At 46.2% G+C, this 19,122-nt stretch overlaps 1 protein-coding gene across 1 annotated transcript; it reads right to left on the reverse strand.

Moving 5' to 3' along the window:
* Positions 1 to 1,696: 1,696 nt before the first annotated feature.
* SUN5 (Sad1 and UNC84 domain containing 5) lies at positions 1,697 to 18,090 on the reverse strand. The gene is made up of 13 exons (XM_025469728.3): positions 17,889 to 18,090; positions 16,515 to 16,573; positions 16,140 to 16,298; positions 15,140 to 15,206; positions 14,162 to 14,223; positions 11,174 to 11,223; positions 9,808 to 9,842; positions 9,110 to 9,218; positions 4,991 to 5,069; positions 4,083 to 4,198; positions 3,393 to 3,560; positions 2,819 to 2,905; positions 1,697 to 1,882 (listed from the first exon to the last, which is right to left on the reverse strand). Exons 1-13 carry the CDS (start codon positions 17,951 to 17,953, stop codon positions 1,757 to 1,759), a joined length of 1,182 nt encoding a protein of 393 aa, XP_025325513.1. The 5' UTR covers positions 17,954 to 18,090; the 3' UTR covers positions 1,697 to 1,756.
* Positions 18,091 to 19,122: the final 1,032 nt, after the last annotated feature.

Genomic DNA, 19,122 nt, shown 5'->3' on the forward strand with positions numbered 1-19,122 from the left:
TCATCTGTGTCGTAGCATATTGCAGAACCTCCTTCCTTTTATAAGCTGAATGGGATTCCTTTGTATGCATCTGTCCTATTCTGTTTCTCTGTTCACCTGTTGTTGGATACTTGGGTTGCCTCCGTGCATTAGCTATTGTGAACAATGCTGCTGTGAGCATGGGCATTCAAATGCCTCTTTGAGACCCTGCTTCAGTTCTTTTGGGCACGTACCCAGAAGTGGGATTGCTGGATCATATGGCAATTCTATTTTTAATATTTTGAGGAACCACTGTGCTGTTTTCCACAGTGACTGTATCATCTCACATTCCCACCAACAATGCACAGCGTTCTGATTTCTTCATATCCTCATCAAACTATTATTATTATTTTATTTTATTATTTTTTATTTTTTAAATATTTTTTATTATTATTTTATAGTAGCCATCCTAATGGATGTGAGGTGGTATCTCATTGGAGTTTTGATTTGCATTTCTCTAATGATTAGTGGTCTTGAGTGTGCTTATTGGCCATTTGTATATTTCTTTTTTTAAAAAACACAACATTTGGGCAGCCCCAGTGGCTCAGCGGTTTAGCGCCGCCTGCAGCCCGGGGTGTGATCCTGGAGACCCGGGATCAAGTCCCACATCAGGCTTGTTGCATGGAGCCTGCTTCTCCCTCTGCCTGTGTCTCTGCCTCTCTCTCTCTCTCTGTGTCTCTATAAATAAATAAATAAATAAATAAATCTTAAAAAAAAAAAACTAATAAAAACTAAAAATTTAAAAAAATAAAAATAAAAAAAAAATAAAAAAAAATAAAAAACACAACATTTATTTATTCATGGGAAATACACACACACACACACACACACACACACACAGAGGCAGAGACATAGGCAGAGGGAGAAGCAGGCTCCATGGAGGGAGCCCGACGTGGGACTCGATCCCGGGTCTCCAGGATCACGCCCTGGGCCGAAGACAGGCGCTAAACCACTGAGCCACCTGGGCTGGCCCATTTGTATATTTCTTAGGAGAAAGTCTTTTGCCCATTTTTGAATTGTTTTATTTTTGTTGTTGTGATGGTTGTGATTGAGTTTTAGGAGTCTCTATATATTCCGCACATTAATCTTTTATTAGATATATTATTTGCAAATATTTTTTCCCATTCTGTGGGTTAGCTTCTTACACTTGTTTGCTTATCATCTTTGGAGACACAACATGGAATCAATATGTGATACCTGGAAAAAATGAGGTCCAGAGAGGGTGTGTGTCCTGTCTAATGTCACACAGTAAATGGTCTGTGCGATGTTGAAACACTCTGTAATGGGCAGAGATGGGACTTCTCATCCCCCACCTCATCTAATACAACAGCCACAATCTTGTTCTGTTGTATAGAAGGGGATACTGAGGCCGCAGGAAGGCTGGCTCTTGCCCAAAGTCACACCTGGGTCAGGGGCAGAGCGTGATGTCAAGCTAGGGAGATGGCTTATGTGCAGGTGTGAGACTGCCTAGGTTTGAATCTTGGTGCTGCACTTGTGAGCTGTGACCTCTGGCAAGTTTTTGCTCAGAGCCTTCACAGTCCCCATCTGTGAAGTGGGGCCTCATGGAGCTATTGAGAGGGTGCCTGGATACTCGGACACGATTGAGAATTGCTAACCCCAGACACCACCTGCTAGCTCACTCTCACTCTTTGGAGCAAAAAACCACTCAGACTTGGGATGGGCTGTGAAGAATAAACTTTAATCTCTTTTGGGGTAGGGGCTCTAGATAGGCTGCTCTCTAGGGCTGTCTCGGTGGGGTCACAGAGCCGTGCACACGCACTCGGTACAGGCAGGTAAAGCGTGGGTTCCCCCAGTTGCTCGATATCTTCACCTTGACAGCACCAAAAGCTCGGGCAGGCTGGTTCTGGAAGAGAGTTACCTTCCCATTTCACAGGTGGATAAACTGAGGCTCGGAGGGGGAATGGACTGTCCCGAGGCCACACGGGAAGTTGATATTCAGGGACTGGGATGGAAAGCACTGAGGCCAGGACAGATATACTGTGATTGGGAAAGTGACCCAGGCTTGGGGCCCTGGCACATGTGGCTGTGGGACCCCAGGGCAGATCATTGCCCCTCTTGGGGCCTCAGTGACCCCTCTCTGTATGATGGGAGGGGTAATAATATCTGCTTCCCAGGTTTGCTGTGAGCATGAAACAAGAGCCTGGAGCGAGCTGGCCCACGGGCACCTGGCACATGGGAGATGCACAGTGAGCGCTGGGTCCTCTGCTTTTTGCTGCTAGAGCCCCGTGCAAAAGTGGGGCCTTGGCCTGTGTGATCTCACTAGATGCTTTTAACCTTCCCGGGAAATACCAAGGGCTTGGGTCATCATCAGCCTGATTCCCAAGCTTAGACATTCCCCTGAGTCTCAGGGCCGTTCTAGCGGCCACCCCTTAAGGTCCTGCTTCTGTCTCCAACTTCTGTCCAGTCAGGCCTCAGATCAGGTGCTGCTAACAGGGCCTCCCAGGTTGGAGACGGGAAGTTGGAAGCCAGCAAGCCTGGCCGAGCAGGCCCCTGCTGTTCAGTGTTCACTGTCCCTGGGGGGAGCTGCAGCGGGAGGGCTCCTGGGCAGGCCAGGGAGATGATGTAATCCTAGAAGCTGGATGGATCTCCTCGAGGTCCCACTTTTGGCCCTGGGCGGTGGCTCCAGACTCCCGAGCCTCAGTTTCCTCATTTGTCAAGTGAGCCAGTGATGATTATGCACCCCGGGGCTATTGGGGGATGAAACGGAGTTCCCTGGGGAAAGCCCTGCACGTGGAGTACATTCACTATGTGCTTAACATGAGCAGCTTTTTTCAGGTACCTGGAGCTGGAACATCTGAATGATGTTCTCTGGCTGAAACTGAAATGCCCCCAGGAACACCTCCTCCCTGGGAGAGCCTTCCATGCCCTGTAGAGTCAGAACCAAGGAGGAAGTATCAGGTATGGATAGGGTCTTCAGAGGGTGCTGCCCCTCCCCAGCTGAGACTTGCATACCTCCCAAGATGCGACACTCCTTCCCATTTGGGCATCATTCCATTGCAACACAGAATAATGGATTAGAGAGAGCACTCAACTGGGAATCAAAAGCCTGAGGGTCTTCTTCTGTCACTGACTTGTAGGATTTGGGTGTTTCCCTGACTCCTTTCTGGACCTCAGTTTCCTTATCACTGTCTCTGAAGACCAAACTGGCTCTGAAAAACTTGGGTTGAAATAAAGTAGCTGTTTCTCTCCCATCTTCAAAGGCTATGATCAACTCTGAACCTGGTCATCCTCAGCCTTAACAAAGCCTCATCCAGCCCCTCTAGCCTGTTGGGCTGTGTAGACAGAGGGCCCAGAATCCCACCATGTGAGCTGTCCCATTCGTTAAGCATTGCTCCCTGCTGGGGTGTGCTCACATAAACGACGAAGTCTTTGGGAGCAGTGTCCAGGCTGCCCGACAGTGAGATGGTCTTGGGGATGTGCTGCAGTGTCAGGTTGGACAGGTAGACCTTCTGGGCCATTCGGATGGTCACCTGGCCTCGGTCACCCGAGAAGGCCCAGCAGTTGCCAGGCGTCATGTTGGGCTGGAAGGGGCAGGTGCAACGGGGACCATGCTGGGTGGGTGGATGAAGATAAATTCCTTCTCCCACTCTGGCTCCCCTAGACCTCCTGTGCCTCCTGGATGAGCCAGATCCTTCCATCTACAAAGCTTGGTTCAACCAACTCCAGGAAGCTCCCTTGACTGCCAGTGGCAAGAATGAACCTTCCCCTCAGCCCAGTACAGGGAGGGCAGTGAAACAGAGAGGGCCCCCTGCTTGGGTCCATGAGGGTTTGTTGACCTTCAAGGCTTGAGGGGCATGGGTGGGGGGTCCCTTCCAGTGCCAAAGCAGGCTGTCCCTTCCCTGTGCCTGCCCCAGCTCCTGCCCAGCCTCTGCTGTCTATTCCTGTCTCCTGCCCCTGCCCTGTCTATCTCCTGTTCCTACCTCCAACCCCACCCTGGGCCCCCACCTACTCTGTGCATACCCCCAGTGTCTGCTTCCAGGTCCTGCTCCCAGATCCCTGGCCACATCCCTGCCACTCTCTCCTTGTCCCCCCACTCCTCCTACCTCGAGGATCACGTCTGGGGGCTGCGCATAGTTCCAAAGCCGGATCCAGTTCCAGTAGGAGCGAGCCTTGTCGTGGTTGTATGTGGCTGATGTTTGCTCAAAGTCGATGGAGGCCCCTGTATGGGAGGAGGGTGTCTGGCTGGGCACTGACTATGTGCCAGGTGAGCACTTTGGGTGAGAAACTGGCCCTCTCTGGACTTCAGTGTTCTCTGGGAAATGGGAGTGAGAATACCAGCAACAATAGTAATGCTAACACCCACCTCACAGGATTGCTGTGAGGTGGAAATGAATTAATACACCACCTGCTTCCCGTCCTTCCCGCAGCACTTCATTTACTTCAGCCTCATAAGTATTCCCCTGGCTATTTGTTACACCTATTTCACAGGGGAGGGCACTCCTGCCCTGACAGCTTAAGCCTCTGACCCCACATGCCCAGCTGGGGTACGTACGTTCACAGGGGCTCCCCTGGGTCCAGAATACTATTCCCTTCTGGCCAGGTCTCAACTCCAATGTCCTCTCGCACACCCCTCTGCCTGGATTCCCCTCTCTCCCAGCCACCTCCTTTGGTTTTCCGCAGCACTGATTCCCACCTTCAGTTGGGCCTTGTTGGTTTTTATGTGGTCAGTCTCCCTGATGTGGGGCAGGTGCAGCTCTGCTGGCCTCTGGGTCTGGAGGGTGGTGAGTGGGTGAAGGGGCAGTAGGGGGCCTCCTCTCCCTGCCTCAGCCCCCTTTTTTGAGACAACAGAAAATTGTAGCAAGAAAACCACCTGGGGGGCAGAGGTTAGCTCTGACCGTGAACTTCCCAGTAGCAGAGAGTACATCAGGCCAGAACTGAAATCCATCCTCTGAAGAGTTTCTGGGGAAACTTGATGTGGGCAGATTATTGGGGTGTGGGAGGAGCCACTTACCTATAGACTTTAGGGCAAAGTCTGGCTTTTCAATGTAATCTCCTTGTATCATCTTCATTATTTTCTGGGCCATTTTTTGCTGAGAAGGTGGAAAACACAAGCTGTGTGCTGATGTGTTCTTACAGACCATGTTCACGTGTTTGTTCACAGCAGCTAACAGGTGGCTGCAGATATCCTCTTGTCCTTGACTGTTTACCCCTGCCTGTGGAGACCGTGGCTGGTCCTGGCACAAGACCACCCAGTCGCCATACTGTGAGGAGGCCCAGGTGACACAGAGCCACCCGTACCCCACCCACTGGCTTTACTCAGTGCTTCCGCATGGACTGTGACAGAGTATCCCACATGGGACAGGAGCCTTTGTGAAGTTAAGAGGCAGGGGTCTGGAGTCAGACAGACTTTTACTGCTGTGGGGCTTTGGGCTGGTTACCGCCCCTTTGAATCTTTGCCTTCTTGTCTGTAACATGGGGATGATAATCATGTCCCCTTCCTGCTGCTGTGAGGATAGAGCCAAGACTTGTAAAGCTGATGCTGTGTGCCAGGATTGTCCTCAGTGTCACATACGTTCACTCTTATTCCCTCACAGCAGCTCTAGGAAGTATGTGCTAGGATCACCTCCATTTTAAAGATTTGGGGCACCTAGATGGTTCAGTCAGTTAAGCATCTTCCTCTGGCTCAAATCATGATCTCAGAGTCCTGGGATCGAGCCCCATGGCGGGCTCCCTGCTCAGTGGGGAACCTGCTTCTCCCTTTTCCTCTGCCCCTCCCCTCCACTTGTGCTTTTTCTCTCTCTAGTCTGTCCTCTCTCTCAAATAAATAAATAAAATCTTAAAAAAAAATAAAGATAAGAATAGTAAGGCAGAAAAGGGAGTGTGTGCAAGGTCACACAGTTGGTAAGAGGCAGAACCAGGCAATTTGGTGGCAGTGTTTGGGCTTTTAGCTACTACACTCTCCTGCCAGATAAAAACTGCAAAGCACTTAGCATGGTTGGTACTCAGTAAATGCTGGCTATTATTTTTATTAGACTCTTCAAAACTGTGGCAGATTGTACTTCCCCAAAATGGCTACAACAAAGTATCCTGTTCCACACTCTTCTTTTAATATGACTGACACTCATTCTGTTGAGAAGTGGAGCTAAAGTCCCCTTCCATCAGTCTGCGTGGGCCTGTGGCTATAGCAGAGGTGATGCTGCGTGACTTCTGGGCTAAGCCCAAAAGAGGATACAGCTCTATTTGGTTCTCTGGGGATGCTCACTCTTGAAAGCCAGCTGCCATGCTGTGAGAAAGCCCACATAACACTGAGAGCCCATGTATGGGTGCTTTAGTCAATAGCCCTGAGTTCCCAGCTGATAACCAATATCAACTTCTAGCCATGTGAGTGAAGACACTTCCAGATGCTTCCAGACACAGTTCCCAAGTCACTCCCAGCCTTCAAGTCTTCCCAGGTGAGGCCTCAGACATTGTGGAACAATGAGAAACCATCCCATTGTATCCTGTTTGTATCCCTGACCCACAGAATCTCTGAGCATAATAAAATGATTGTTTTGCACCACCAAGTTTTGAAGTGGTTTACTGTGTGGCAGTAGTAGCTAGACTAGCCACAGTGTTACAGAGTAGTATTTATGATTTGTTTTGTTGATGTGGAAACTCAGAAAGTTTGATGATCTGCCTAAGCTCCAAAAGGTAAGAAAATATATTGCATCAAAAAAACAAGAATAGAAATCAATGAAAAGGAACAGCCAGAAACAAAAAAGAAAATTTTAGGAATTCAAAATCTATTAGCAGAAATGAAAAACCCAGTAGAAATTTTGATAGCTAAAGCTAAGATTATGTTCTCAATTTCAAAACAAACAGAGGAGAAAACAGAGAGAAATGAAAAAAATAAAGGATTAGTTCAGGAATTTAACGCCCAAATAATAGGAGTTTCGAAAATGAGAATAAAGCAAATATGGCTGGGGGGAAAACATCCATTTAATCACACAAGTAAAGAGCACGTGTTAGGACTAAAAGACATGAGTTTCCAGACTGTAAAACCCCCCAGGGTAGCCAGCCCATAGGCAAATTATCGTGACATTTAAGATGTAAGGTAAACTGAGCTATAAGAGCAATGAGGATTGGATAGATTAAAATTCCAGAGAGGAGAGAACCATTCTGAAATTCACTGACAATTTTTTGATCCATGGGAGCATTTGATGATTCCGGGCATGGGCTGAAGGCATGGGCTTGGGCTGAACAGGGGCTGCTACTGGTGAAAGAGAAAGCAAAGATTTTAATAATAACACAGGACTAAAAGGACAAAATTGGAGACTTGATGAGCCTCAAACCTGAACAGTTTTCCATGTAAGATGTTAACTGAAACCCAGAACTATGAAAGAGGCTAAAGAGCTACCTTGAAAACTTCTGAGAGACAGAGTAAAACTTTCCAGCCTCATAATGCTTGGGAAACCAAATCTCTTTCAGTGAGAATTCCCCAAAACAAAATAAGCAAGAGATTAAAGCCCTACAAACATCTTAGTATATGTCAATCATTTGGAGGGCTTGTCAAAAAACAGATGCTTGGTTCCCATCTTCAGTAGGTCTGAGGGCAGTGGGCCACTAATTTGAATTTCTAACATTTTCTCAGGTAATGCTGATGCTGCTGGTGTGAGGGCCAGATTCTGAGAACCACTGCCCTAGAAGGAGTGGTGAATTAATACTGAGAAGCTATAGCTGCACCTGCAGGCACTAAACAAATTATGGGCACAATTAGAGTCTGAGAACCCAAGCTTGTCCCTGGCAGAGAAGGTTACCCCTGGGGATGGAGATCTTGCATTGATGCAGGGCTGAAAGACAAAACTGCAAACTTGGGAAGCCTCAGACATATGGTCAGTATTTCCCATCAAGACATCTACCAAAAGTTTGAAGCTGTCTGAGCAGGAGGCTAAGGGTTAAGCTGAAAATCTCTGACTAAATCTTATACAAATTGCAATCCAGTCCTGAACCAGTTCAATGAAGGTCTACATAGAAGTGATCAGTATACTCAACTTCCTTACAAAGAAAAAGGAGAACTCTCTCTGGTTGAAGTTATAATTATCTGGAGCATACAGTTTTTTTGTATACAATGTCCAGAAAAACACTAAAAAATTACTGGACACGAAGAGACAAGACCCTGTGATTGATACTCCAAAGGAAAACAGACAATTGAAAAAGACCATAGATGATCCAAATTTTGGATTTAACAGAAAAGGTCTCAAAAATAACTGTGACAAAAAAAGAAAAAAATAACTATGACAATATGTTAAATAAAAGAAAAAAAGGACATCATAGATGGAATGTTGGAGAACTTCACCACAGAATTAAAATTTAGTAAAAAGAATCAAATATATATTCTAGAACTAAACAAGGCAACATATGAACTTAAAAACTTAATGGACAAATTTAATTATAGATTGGACAGAACAGAATACAGGATCATTGATGAACCTGAAGAAATGTGAATAGAAAATATCAAAAACTTAAGCACATAGAGAAAAAGAATGAAAAATCAAACACACCAGCATAGGAATCATGCAGAACACACCCTGAAAGTCTAGCATAGATGTAATTGGAGTCCCAGGAGAGGAGATAGAAAATGGGGAAGAAACAATATTTTAAGAAATAATAGCTAAGAAATTTTAAAAACTATGGAAAAACATCAACCTATAGACTCAATAAGGTCAGCACCCCCCCCCCAAGCAGGTTAAATATAGAACATTGGAAATAAAAACAACCCTCCAAACTCCCAGAGATAAAAAACAAAAACAAAAACAAAAACAGACCATACACAAAGGGCCAATAAAGCACAATTAGACTTCTCAACAGCAACAGTGTAACTTAGAACTACAGTAGTGTAATTCTTTCAAAATTTTCAGGGGAAACTTTCCTATCTAATTCTATACCCAGCCAAACTATCAATCAAATGCAGGGTAAAATAAAGATATTTTCAAATGTGCGAGTTCTAAACAAATCAATATGCCTCCTATTTTACTCTCTTCCAGGAAGTTATTAGGGGAATGTGCTCCACCCAAAACTTGAAAAATAGGAAACAGGGCATTAAACAAAGGGAGAAGTCAGATGTTTGGGAGCAGAATGGCCAGTATCTTACCTCGTCTGACATGGCTTCCATCAACTGGAGCTTGGCAATGAGCAGGGTCATGTTACCTCGGAGGTCCTGGATTTCCCCAGTGTGATGCCGCACCTTTTCCTGGTACATTCTTACAAAGAAGGAGCAAACACATGTACTGACTGATTTGTGATACTGCTATTGTCAACCTCAGCTTCTACCTTTGTCAGTCAGCCCACAAATAACTAGCCTCACAATTTTTCACTGTCTTGGGCTCATTTCTGGCCCTATCCAGCAGGTTCTTATCTCTAAAATATTACTCATGTTCTTCCTCCTACTTGGAATATTTTTAAATTCAACTTACTTCTTCCAAATATTCCTGACTATTTTGTTTGCAATTAAGGATGCTGCCACCAGGTGGTATCTTGTTGGTTAAAATTTCTACTCAGCTACCATTTGCTGAGGGCTAACCATAGGCCAGGAATTATTCAGGACAGTTTACATTTTCTTTAATATTCATAATTACCCAGAGCAAGGTGGGTGTTATGTCTCATCTCATAAATGAGAAATCAAAGGCCCAGAGAGGTGAAGTAACTTGCAAAAGTTTAACCAGGAAGTATGGGACCTGGGATTTAAACCTAGGTTGGTCTGACTGCAGAGCCCACATTCTTAGCCAATACATCACAGGCCCTAGATATATTTCTAGGTGATAATAAGACTATTTAGCAAATTCTTCTTACCTCAAGCTCTGCAGTGGACTATTTATGCTGTCATCCTGGTAGGGTGTTGAGGAAAGCAAGGGATCTTTTTCAGATGGCCTAATCTGGGCCCAATAGAACTTCATCCATCCATTTTCCCACAGTCTATAAATTCATCCATTCATTCACCTTCCCATTTACTCTTCCATCTATTTGCCCAAAAATACAATATGCCCTCCATTTCAAATCCATCCATCCATATCCACATCTATCCACCCTTCCACCCATCCACCATCCCATCCAACCACCCTTTCCACCCATCTACTCCTCCATTTATCCAACCTTCCTCACCCATCCATCCTCCTATCCATCCTTATATATGGACCATTTCACCAATCCATTCCCCATCCACTTCCCCATCTATCCAATCTCTCATCAACCAACCAACCATCCATCCATCCATCCATCCATCCATCCATCCATCCATCCATTTATCTACCCATATATCCCATCTGCTCTCCCATCTGTCCATTTTCTAATCTACCTGGTCTTCCATTCATCTGTCCATCTGTCCCCCTAACCATTTCCCCACATCCCTGCATCCATCACTGCTGTTGGACTGCCCATTATCCTTCCATTCTACATTTCCATCTGATCATCCAGTCAACCAACACTGAGAGAGACAACCCTGTGCCCAACCCTCAGGTATACATTGCTGGAGTGAATCAGACCTGTTTCTGTCTTCAAGAGCTTCCAGTACAGTTGAGAAAATAGTCATGATTACAGAAGATTGCATTTATGATTACAGAAAATTGTGGGAGGAGAGGGGAATGCCATCAGCCCCATCTGGTTTTTCTGAGGGAAGTGACACTTTAGGTGGATCTTGAAGTATACAAAGGAGTTTATAAGGGGAGAAGAAGAGAGGTAAGGATAATCTCATCAGATCCTCTTTCTCTTTAAGCCTTCTGAGACTCTTTACTGTCCTCTGACAGGGACCTCTGGCCACTGATTTCTTCCTCCTTCCTCCCTAGGAACTACAAAGCAAATGGTCTCATTTCACTTGAGCAGAAGAACAAACTGCCTTGAGTAGAGAGAGAATTATGTTCCATCCTCATCTTCCCACTTTAGGAAGGAGACTTGGTAGAGGAAAGATGAGTCACCTCTGGGTGTGAGTGACAGGAGAGTCCTTCTGTAAGAGGATTATTACATCTATTTTTTTAAAGTCATATTCTGGTGGGGGACAAGGGTTCCAGGTGAGTGGCATGGCAAAGGCAGATATTTGGGGCTGGGATGAGTCAGGAACTGATCAGGGTCCAGATGTGGTGAGTGAGAGAAGCAGATAGAGGCAACATTGCCTAGGTGAGGTGAGGTTAGTCAGTGTTGGGGCCTGAGCAGAACACATACTCACCTGCCAGACTTCCATTTTGGATGGTAAGTGCATAGAAAACACCCAGAATCCTGTGGGGCCAGGAGAACGAGAGTGAGTCATTTAAGATGAAAGGTTAAAAGCTTAGGCTCTGGCATTAAAGCATCTGGGTTCAATTTATAGCTTTGACACTTACTAACATTGTGCAACTTTGGAAGAATTTACATAATCTCTCCATACTTCAATTTCCTCCTCTGTAAAATGGGAATAACAGTAATATCCACTTCATGATCAAATGATATCACATATGCAAAGTATCTCACATAAACCAAATAATCCATGTCCCCTCTCCCTCCCCTGTTCTAATTCTACTAGGGATACTGATGAAGAGAAGAAAATGAGATGATCTCTGCATTTCATGATCTCTCTGCTGCCTGAAATCCTACCATTCAAGCCTTATTAAGAGTCTTTAAAATGCATTCATGTTCATGATAAAACAATCAACAAACCAGGAATATAACGAAACTCCCTCAATCTGATAAAGTCCATTTATGAAAAACTCACAGCTAATAACATACTTAATGGTAAAAGACTAGATGCTTTCTTCCTAAACTAAGGAACAAGACAAGTATGTCTATTCTTGCTATTTCTATTTAACATTGTCCTGGAGGTTCTAGCCAGGTCAATTAGTCAAGAAAAAGAAATAAAAGGCAGATGACATAACTTTGCATACAGAATCCTAAAGTATCTAAGACTGGATGTCTTGTCCAGTGTCAGAAATAATGAGTTCTGTAAGGTTGCAGGATACAAGATCAGTATACGAAAATCAATTATATTTCTAAATACAAGCAATAAACAATCTGAAAATAAAATTAAGAAAACAATTCCATTTATAATAACACCTCAAAGAATAAAATACTTGGAATAAATTTAACAGAAGTGCAAACCTTGCACTTCGAAAAGCATAAAACATCACTGGAAGAAATTAAAGATATAATATAATGGAAAGACAGCCCATGTTCATGGATTGAAAAACTTAATATTTTTAAGATGACACTACTCCTTAAATTCATCTATGAATCAATGCAATCTCTCTCAAGATCCCAGGAGCCAGTTTTTAAGAAATGGAAAAGTTGATCCTAAAATTCATATGGAAATGTAAGGGACCTAAATAGCCAAAACAATTTAAAAAGAACAAAGTCCGAGAACTCACATTTCTGGATTTCAAAACTTCCTACAAAATTATAGCAATCAATCCATGGTAGTACTGGTGAGTAGACATATAGATCAATGGAATAAAATTAACACTCCAGAAATAAACCCTCACATTTATGGTCAATTGATTTTCAATAAGGGTGCCAGATAATTCAATAAGGGAAAGAAGAGTCTTTTCAATAAATGGAACTAGATATCTACATTCAAAAGAATGGAGTTGAACCCTTACCTTACATCATATGCAAAAATTAACTCAAAAATGGATCATGGACTTAAATGTAAGGGCTAAAACTATACAAATCTTAGAAGAAAAAGAGGGAACAACTCTTAGGTTAGGCAATAGTTTCTTGCATCTGACATTAAAGCACATATGATAAAAGAAAATATAGATAAATTGGACTTCATCAAAATTTCTAAAATTTGTGTCACAAAGGACACCATATCAAGAAAGTGAAAAGACATCCCACAGAATGGGGGAAAATACTTGCAAATTGTGTCTCTGATAAGGAACTTATATCCAGAGTATAAGGAAATTTACAACTCAATAATTAAAAGACAATGAATTTAAAAATGGGTCTAGATCTAAATAGACATTTCTCCAAAGAAGATCTACAAATGACCAATAAGCACATGGAAAGATGCTCAATATCATTAGTCATTATGGAAATGAAATAAAAACCACAATGAGATACCACTTCACCCACCCCCCCTCTAAGATGGCTAAAATAAAAGACAGATAATAACCAGTGTTGGTGAGGATGTGGAGAAATTGGAATCTTCATACATGCTGGTGGGAATGTAAAATGGTGCAGCCACTTTGGAAAAAAGTTTGGCAATTCCCCGGATAGCTAAGCATAGAGTTGCTGCATGACACAGCAATTCCACTTCTAAATATATGCCCAAGAGAATTTAAAACACATGTCCACACAAACATTTTACAGGAGCATTATTAATGGTAGTCAAAAAGTGGAAACAACTATAATATCTACCAGCCAATAAATGGACAAACAAAACATGGCATATCCATACAATGAAATACTTTCATTGCCATAAAAAAGAGTAAAGTGCTGCTGTATGCTACACCATGGATGAACTTTGAGAACACAATGACAAGTGAAAGAAGCCACAAAGACCACATATTATAGCAGTTGGTTGCCTAGGTCTGGGCTGAGGGGGAATGGGGAAGGCTGTTAGGGACTAGGGAATTTCTTTTTGGGGTAGTGAAAATACTGGAATTTGACAGCAGTGATGGGTGCACAACTTGGTGAATATACAAAAAACCACTGAATTATACACTTGAAAACAGTGATCATTATGGTATGCAAACTATATTTCAATAAAGCCGTTATTAAAAAAATATTTATTGGGTTAAGTTTCCTAGGAATTTCTAATTTCCTAGGAAATTCTCTCACCCTTCCCCCTCCTGCCCCCAGCCTCCCTAGGCCAGTATGCTTGAGTGGAGGGAGGAGATCCCTTTACTTGAGAAAGTAAAGCTGTGATGTGGGAGGTGGTGGCAGTGGTTGGAAGGAAGCCACAGAAAACTCAAAAACAAGCAAAAATGATCACACCGTGGTTAAAGGAGAACCCTACAGTTTTCAAGGCTTTTCTTAGCTTTCAAAATTTTTCTTTGGTCATCAGTTAATTTCCTCACAGCAACACTCATTAGACAGATGGGGAAACTGAGGCTCATAGAGAATCAATGTCTTGCCCAGTGTCACACAGTCAGCATCAGAGCCTTCACTCTTTCCCTCCCCAGATTGGGCAACAGCTCAGGAATATCTCCACCTGGGTTGGGGCAGTGCCCTGGAGACATACCAAAAGCACAGAGGACCAGAACACCTGTCTTTTCCATGAGCTTCTGGAAGAGCAGCTTGCATCTGGAAGACAGAGAAACAGCAGTCAAAATGAAGCAGGGCTTTGCACAGACTAGCAAGTCCTGGCCTGGCCCTCGCCCTTTCCCCACCTTGAGGGGCAGCATCCTCCCGGGCGGTGAGACACCTCTCCAAGATGCCGACAGAGTCCTGTGGCTGCACAGTGTCACAGAGAAAAGAAAGCTCTTACCCCAGTAACCAGGGCCATCAGAGATCTACTCACAGTGATCACCCACATCCTCTGCATGCCCTTTCTCTATCTACGAACTGTCTGGTCCCTCCCTTCTGTCCTGAGGAGCACATCCTTCAGAATTCAGCTCAAAAAACATCCCTACCTCCTACTACCTCTGGAATCAACACCACCCTCCTCCCCTTACCACTGGTTTTGGTGTCTGCCTACTTTCGCCCCACTGGGAGCTCAGGAGTGATGAGGGTCAAAGCTGGGCCCAGAGAAGGCATAAAGATATTTAGAATGTAAACTCTAAGTGAATGAAGGAGGTGGAAAGTTCTGCAGGAATTCTGAGGAGTTTGCATGGACCAAAAGGGTGAAGGGAAAGGATGGCACAGACATTCCAGGCAGGAAAAACAGCATGTGCCAAGGTACTAGGGCAGAAATAGGAATAGTCTATTCAGGGCATGAGAACCCTAGCCCTGCTGGCCTAATGGGTCCACAGCAGGACACAGAGTGAGGCAGCTTGGAAAGGAAGCAGGAGACAGGACTCCAGATGGCTGCGGGTGAAAGTGCTGGAGCACTGGGGAAACACAGTGGGTTCTGAGGCAAGGGATTTGTTAAAAGCCAGCTTTGGGCTGGCTTATCTGGTCCAGTGATCAAGGGGAGGTTCAAACCAGTGAGGGGGCTGCCATGGGAACAAACTGCATGTTCTCAGCCCTCATCACCCTCCCCTTGCTCACCGCTGCTCACCTGCAGGTGTTGAACAGAACCTGGTGAGCCTGAGTCCTCAGGAAGCAGGCCAGGCAGGTGATCCAGGCTGCAGAGGAGGCAGGAAAGCGATCAGTAGCTGCACTCAGGTTCTTATCCTATAAAGTCTTGCAGGGGGCGAGGCCCTATTGCTGGGAGACCCTCTCAATTTTCTAATTGAGCCCAGGGTAATCCTGCTCTGCTTACGGATAAGCACCAGCTCAGAGGGAGGACATGTCCTAGAGGGGAACACTGCTTGCAATGGAAGTTAATAGCTGCCTAACAGTGACTGGGGAGCACAAATAGTCTGGTATTTCAGATCGTACCCATTCCCAGAACTGGGAGCTTCTCAAGGGCAGGCTCCTTGTCTGGTTTATCTCTGGGGGCCCAATGTTGCCCAGTATGGAGCAAGATAAAAAGTTGGGGTTCAGGAAAGATAAGTAGGTGGAAGGATATGTGAACGGACAGAAGAATGGCAAGAGAATGGCTTGGAAGGTGGATGAATAAGAAAATGGATGGGCGGATGGAAGAATGGATAGAAGATGGATGGGTGGATGGCTGGGTGAGTGTGAATATTAACAGATAAAGGTAGGGGTGACTTGATGGTTGACCCAGTGAATGGCTGGCCGAATAATGGGGGGCATGGATATTACAACAGATGGATATGTGGACAGATGGTCTGAGAAAGGACTGAGTGATGAATAAGTGGAAGGGCAGGGGGATGAACACAGAAGTAGAAGACCGATCTTTAGGATGTGGTCAGACCGTGTCCCCGAAGTGCGTGCACTGCATCAACCTGTTGTCATGACTTCACCACTGGCCTCCTGGGCCAGGAGCTGGGCTGGTGGTAGAGTAGGGGAGGGCTGACGGTTAACTCCTCTTCCGAACCTCCCTCCTACTCCCTCTCTCCAACCACCAAAGAGATCCTGGCTGCAATGACACCCCTGACAGCCTTTAATGGGAAGAGTTCCCTCCCTCCCCTGCAGCCCAACATAGGCCTTACCCCCCCAGGTCAGCCTGGCCTGAGGCTGGGCCCTCTGCCCAGGCCCACGTTGACGGCCAGGGCGGGTCTTCCGTATATACCTACATATACATGCCAGGATGCACTGGGTCAGGCCCGGGGCCGGGGGATGGATGCGGATAGGCAACACGAAGGCATCATCTGCAGAGAGCATGGGGCTATCAGGTCAGTGCCAGCCTCAGGGCCATGGTGCCCTGCAGACACAAGGCCAGGGCAGCACCCTCAGCTTGGTGCGGCCAACCCTGCTCCCTACCCACCCCTTGCTGGGTGACCCTGGGTTGCCCATCTGACGTCTCTGAGCCTCGGCCCCTGGCTGTTCACGAAGACCCCAGGGCTCCCCTTCCCTTCCCTGCTCACTCGAGTTTGACAAAGCATCCTCCGTTATCCTGCAGGTGTTCCGGCTTCTTGGGATGACCCTGGGGATAACAAGATTCACAATTGCATTTTATAATTTTCAAGAAACGTGATGTCCTCATGTTCCAGATTGAGAGACTGAGTTGCAGCAAAGTTTGCCCAAGACCACCGGTCTGTGAATCAGGGACACCGATGTCTGATTGCCCCCAAACCCAAGTCTCTTTTGAGGAAAGGACTCCGTTTGCTGTGACAGTCACTGGTGGTGATGGCCCAAAAGCTGATCCCTCCCCTCGCTGGCAGGAGGCTGATTTTGCTCCCTCGTCTCCTCCTACCCCATGTGATTTTGGATAATCCTGATTGCTCTAAGCCTGCTCCAGTACTCCCAGTGCCTTTGCTGTGGTGGGCTGGGTGGGGGCGGGGAGGAGGGGGTCCACAAGGGTGTGGGGTGCGGGCTGGGGGTGGACTGGGTATAGGGGTCTGGCCCTTGCGGAAAAGGCTTTCTCTTCACTAACATGAGACCTGCAAAGCAATGGCCACTCTTCCTGCACCTATACAGCCATGCCGCTCCGTGCCCCTGGAGCTGTGGTAGCCTCTGTGACAGCGAGGAGGCCAACAGGAGGAGCAAAGAGGCGGCTGGGACCTGGATCTTAGGGAACGTGGAATTGATGTGCTCGGCGCCACCCACCTCTTGGGACCTCTGAGGGGCACATGAGATAACCAATTTTCTTTCTTCCTTAAGATAACGGTCTCCAAACATTTATTATTATACCCCCCAATGTATTTATGTTTGCTTATTAAGAAATTATATATATAATATCACATATATGGTATGGGATATATATCGCCAAATGTGCTAGTATATTGTTTACTCTTTCAAATGTGCGAACTTATTTATACATCCTGAGTAATAGAAATTAAAAGAGGATGAGCTAAAAATATATTCACTAAAGTTCCAATAATTTCTCCCCTCACCCCAGGGGATTGTTCTGTGTACCCTCTTGGGATGTACACCCTGTTTTGGGGGGCCCAGAGGTAGGCAGGTGGATGGCAGAGGGCCGTGTTTCCTCACTTCCCGTCTGTCTCCCTCACTAGGCTGTGACCTTCACAGGGGCAGGGTGGCCTGGTGTGGCCTGTGTCCCTGGAGCCCCGCCAGTGCCTGCACACAGTAGGTGCTCAATAAACACGTGCTGAAAGGATGACTGCCCCCCATGTCCGAGGCTGGGGGATTTTAGGAAAGCCACGGTCAAACCCCCTGACGTCAGGGGCTGCCTCTGTGAAGTGCAGTCGTCACGCCTGCTGGCCTCCAGGGAGAGGGCTGAGGGCCGGCGTTTGGTAAAGTGCAAAGAAGCACGTAGAGGGAGGGGCCTCCGTCCTCACCTCCTGGGCCTGGCATCCTCAGGCAGGTCACACTGGTCCACGGGGCTCCTTGAGGACCGTGGCATCGATTTTTTTTTTCTCTAGGAAATCTAGGGGGAATGGTGCTGGGGCTCTCTGAGAGTTGGCAAGGGGGAAGCAGCTGCCACCCCTGCCACCTTCTAGCATTCCCTGGAAGGTGGCATGCAGGCTCTAGCCGGGTCCAGTGGAGCTGTGGGCACTGTGACCTCACAGAGCGGGGAGAGGGCGGGGGTCTCTGTCCAGTCTCCAGCCTGGCCCTGCAACTGCCCCCTTGGATGAACCCATTCTGACCCACTTCCCACTTTTAAGATAAGGAAATTGAGGCCCCAAGACAGGGAGGGCCGTGCCAGGCTCTCAGGGCCCAGGCAGGGGGTAGAGCTGAGGCTCCAATATCCAGGCCATGCTTTCTCTTGTCCCCAGACCCTTTGCTGCTCCAGGCTTTCTAGACTCGCCACCTGCTTAGGCCGTACGTGAGGACATTTTATAACCCAGGTCCTCTTACTGGTGGATGTTTCGTATAACACAAAATAATGTATGTGTTGTTGTTTTAATAAAGTTCTGCATAAATAAAAGCATAACAGAGCGGAAATGTCTGACTACGTTTTTTTCTCTGACAGCCCTGCCTGTGTAGAATTTATGTGGACTGTGAAGCGAAAAGAACTCGTTCTGCCCCTTGGAGGCAAATTGTTGATCAAATTGTAGGCTGAGTTGGGTGGTAAGCAGAAAGCGCCGCTCAATTAGGCCTGCACGCCGAAACCTGAACGTGTGACCGTGTTAGGTTACAGAACAAAGGTGACTTGAAGCCTGCAGTTGGGATGAAGGTTGCTGATCAGCTGACCTTGAGATAGAAGAGTATCGCAGTCTATCCAGGCGGGCCTTGTGTCAACAGGGTCCTGTAGATGGAGGAGGGACGTGGAAGGGACACACAGGTGGCAGCAGGAAGAGCCTTCGGCCCGACTTGCTGGTTGGAAGGTGAAGAGGCCCTAAGGCATGCAGTGAAAGCAGCCTCTGGAAACCAGAAAAAACAGGGAAACGAATCCTCCCCTAGAGTTTCTAGAAAGGATCAAAGCCCTGCCAACACCTTGATTTCAGCCAAGCAACATCCATTTTGGACTACTGACTTCCAGAAATACATTTGTGTTTTTAAGTCACTACATTTGTAGTAATTTGTTATAGCAGCAATAGAAAACTAATACAGTCCCCTTGAGAATATTCA

Source organism: Canis lupus, chromosome 24 (assembly GCF_003254725.2).
Source record: "Canis lupus dingo isolate Sandy chromosome 24, ASM325472v2, whole genome shotgun sequence".
In the NCBI taxonomy this organism is placed as follows: Eukaryota; Metazoa; Chordata; class Mammalia; order Carnivora; family Canidae; genus Canis; species Canis lupus.

What these genes read in the sequence shown, in the direction of transcription:
- SUN5 (XM_025469728.3), bottom strand. Translation starts at nt 17,953, where the DNA reads ATGCCACGGTCCTCAAGGAGCCCCGTGGACCAGTGTGACCTGCCTGAG. An exon ending in GAGGATGCCAGGCCCAGGAG is followed by an intron (nt 16,574 to 17,888) that starts GTGAGGACGGAG and finishes TGTTATCCCCAG; the next exon opens with GGTCATCCCAAGAAGCCGGA. An exon ending in GTTCTGTTCAACACCTGCAG is followed by an intron (nt 14,224 to 15,139) that starts GTGAGCAGCGGT and finishes TCTGTCTTCCAG; the next exon opens with ATGCAAGCTGCTCTTCCAGA.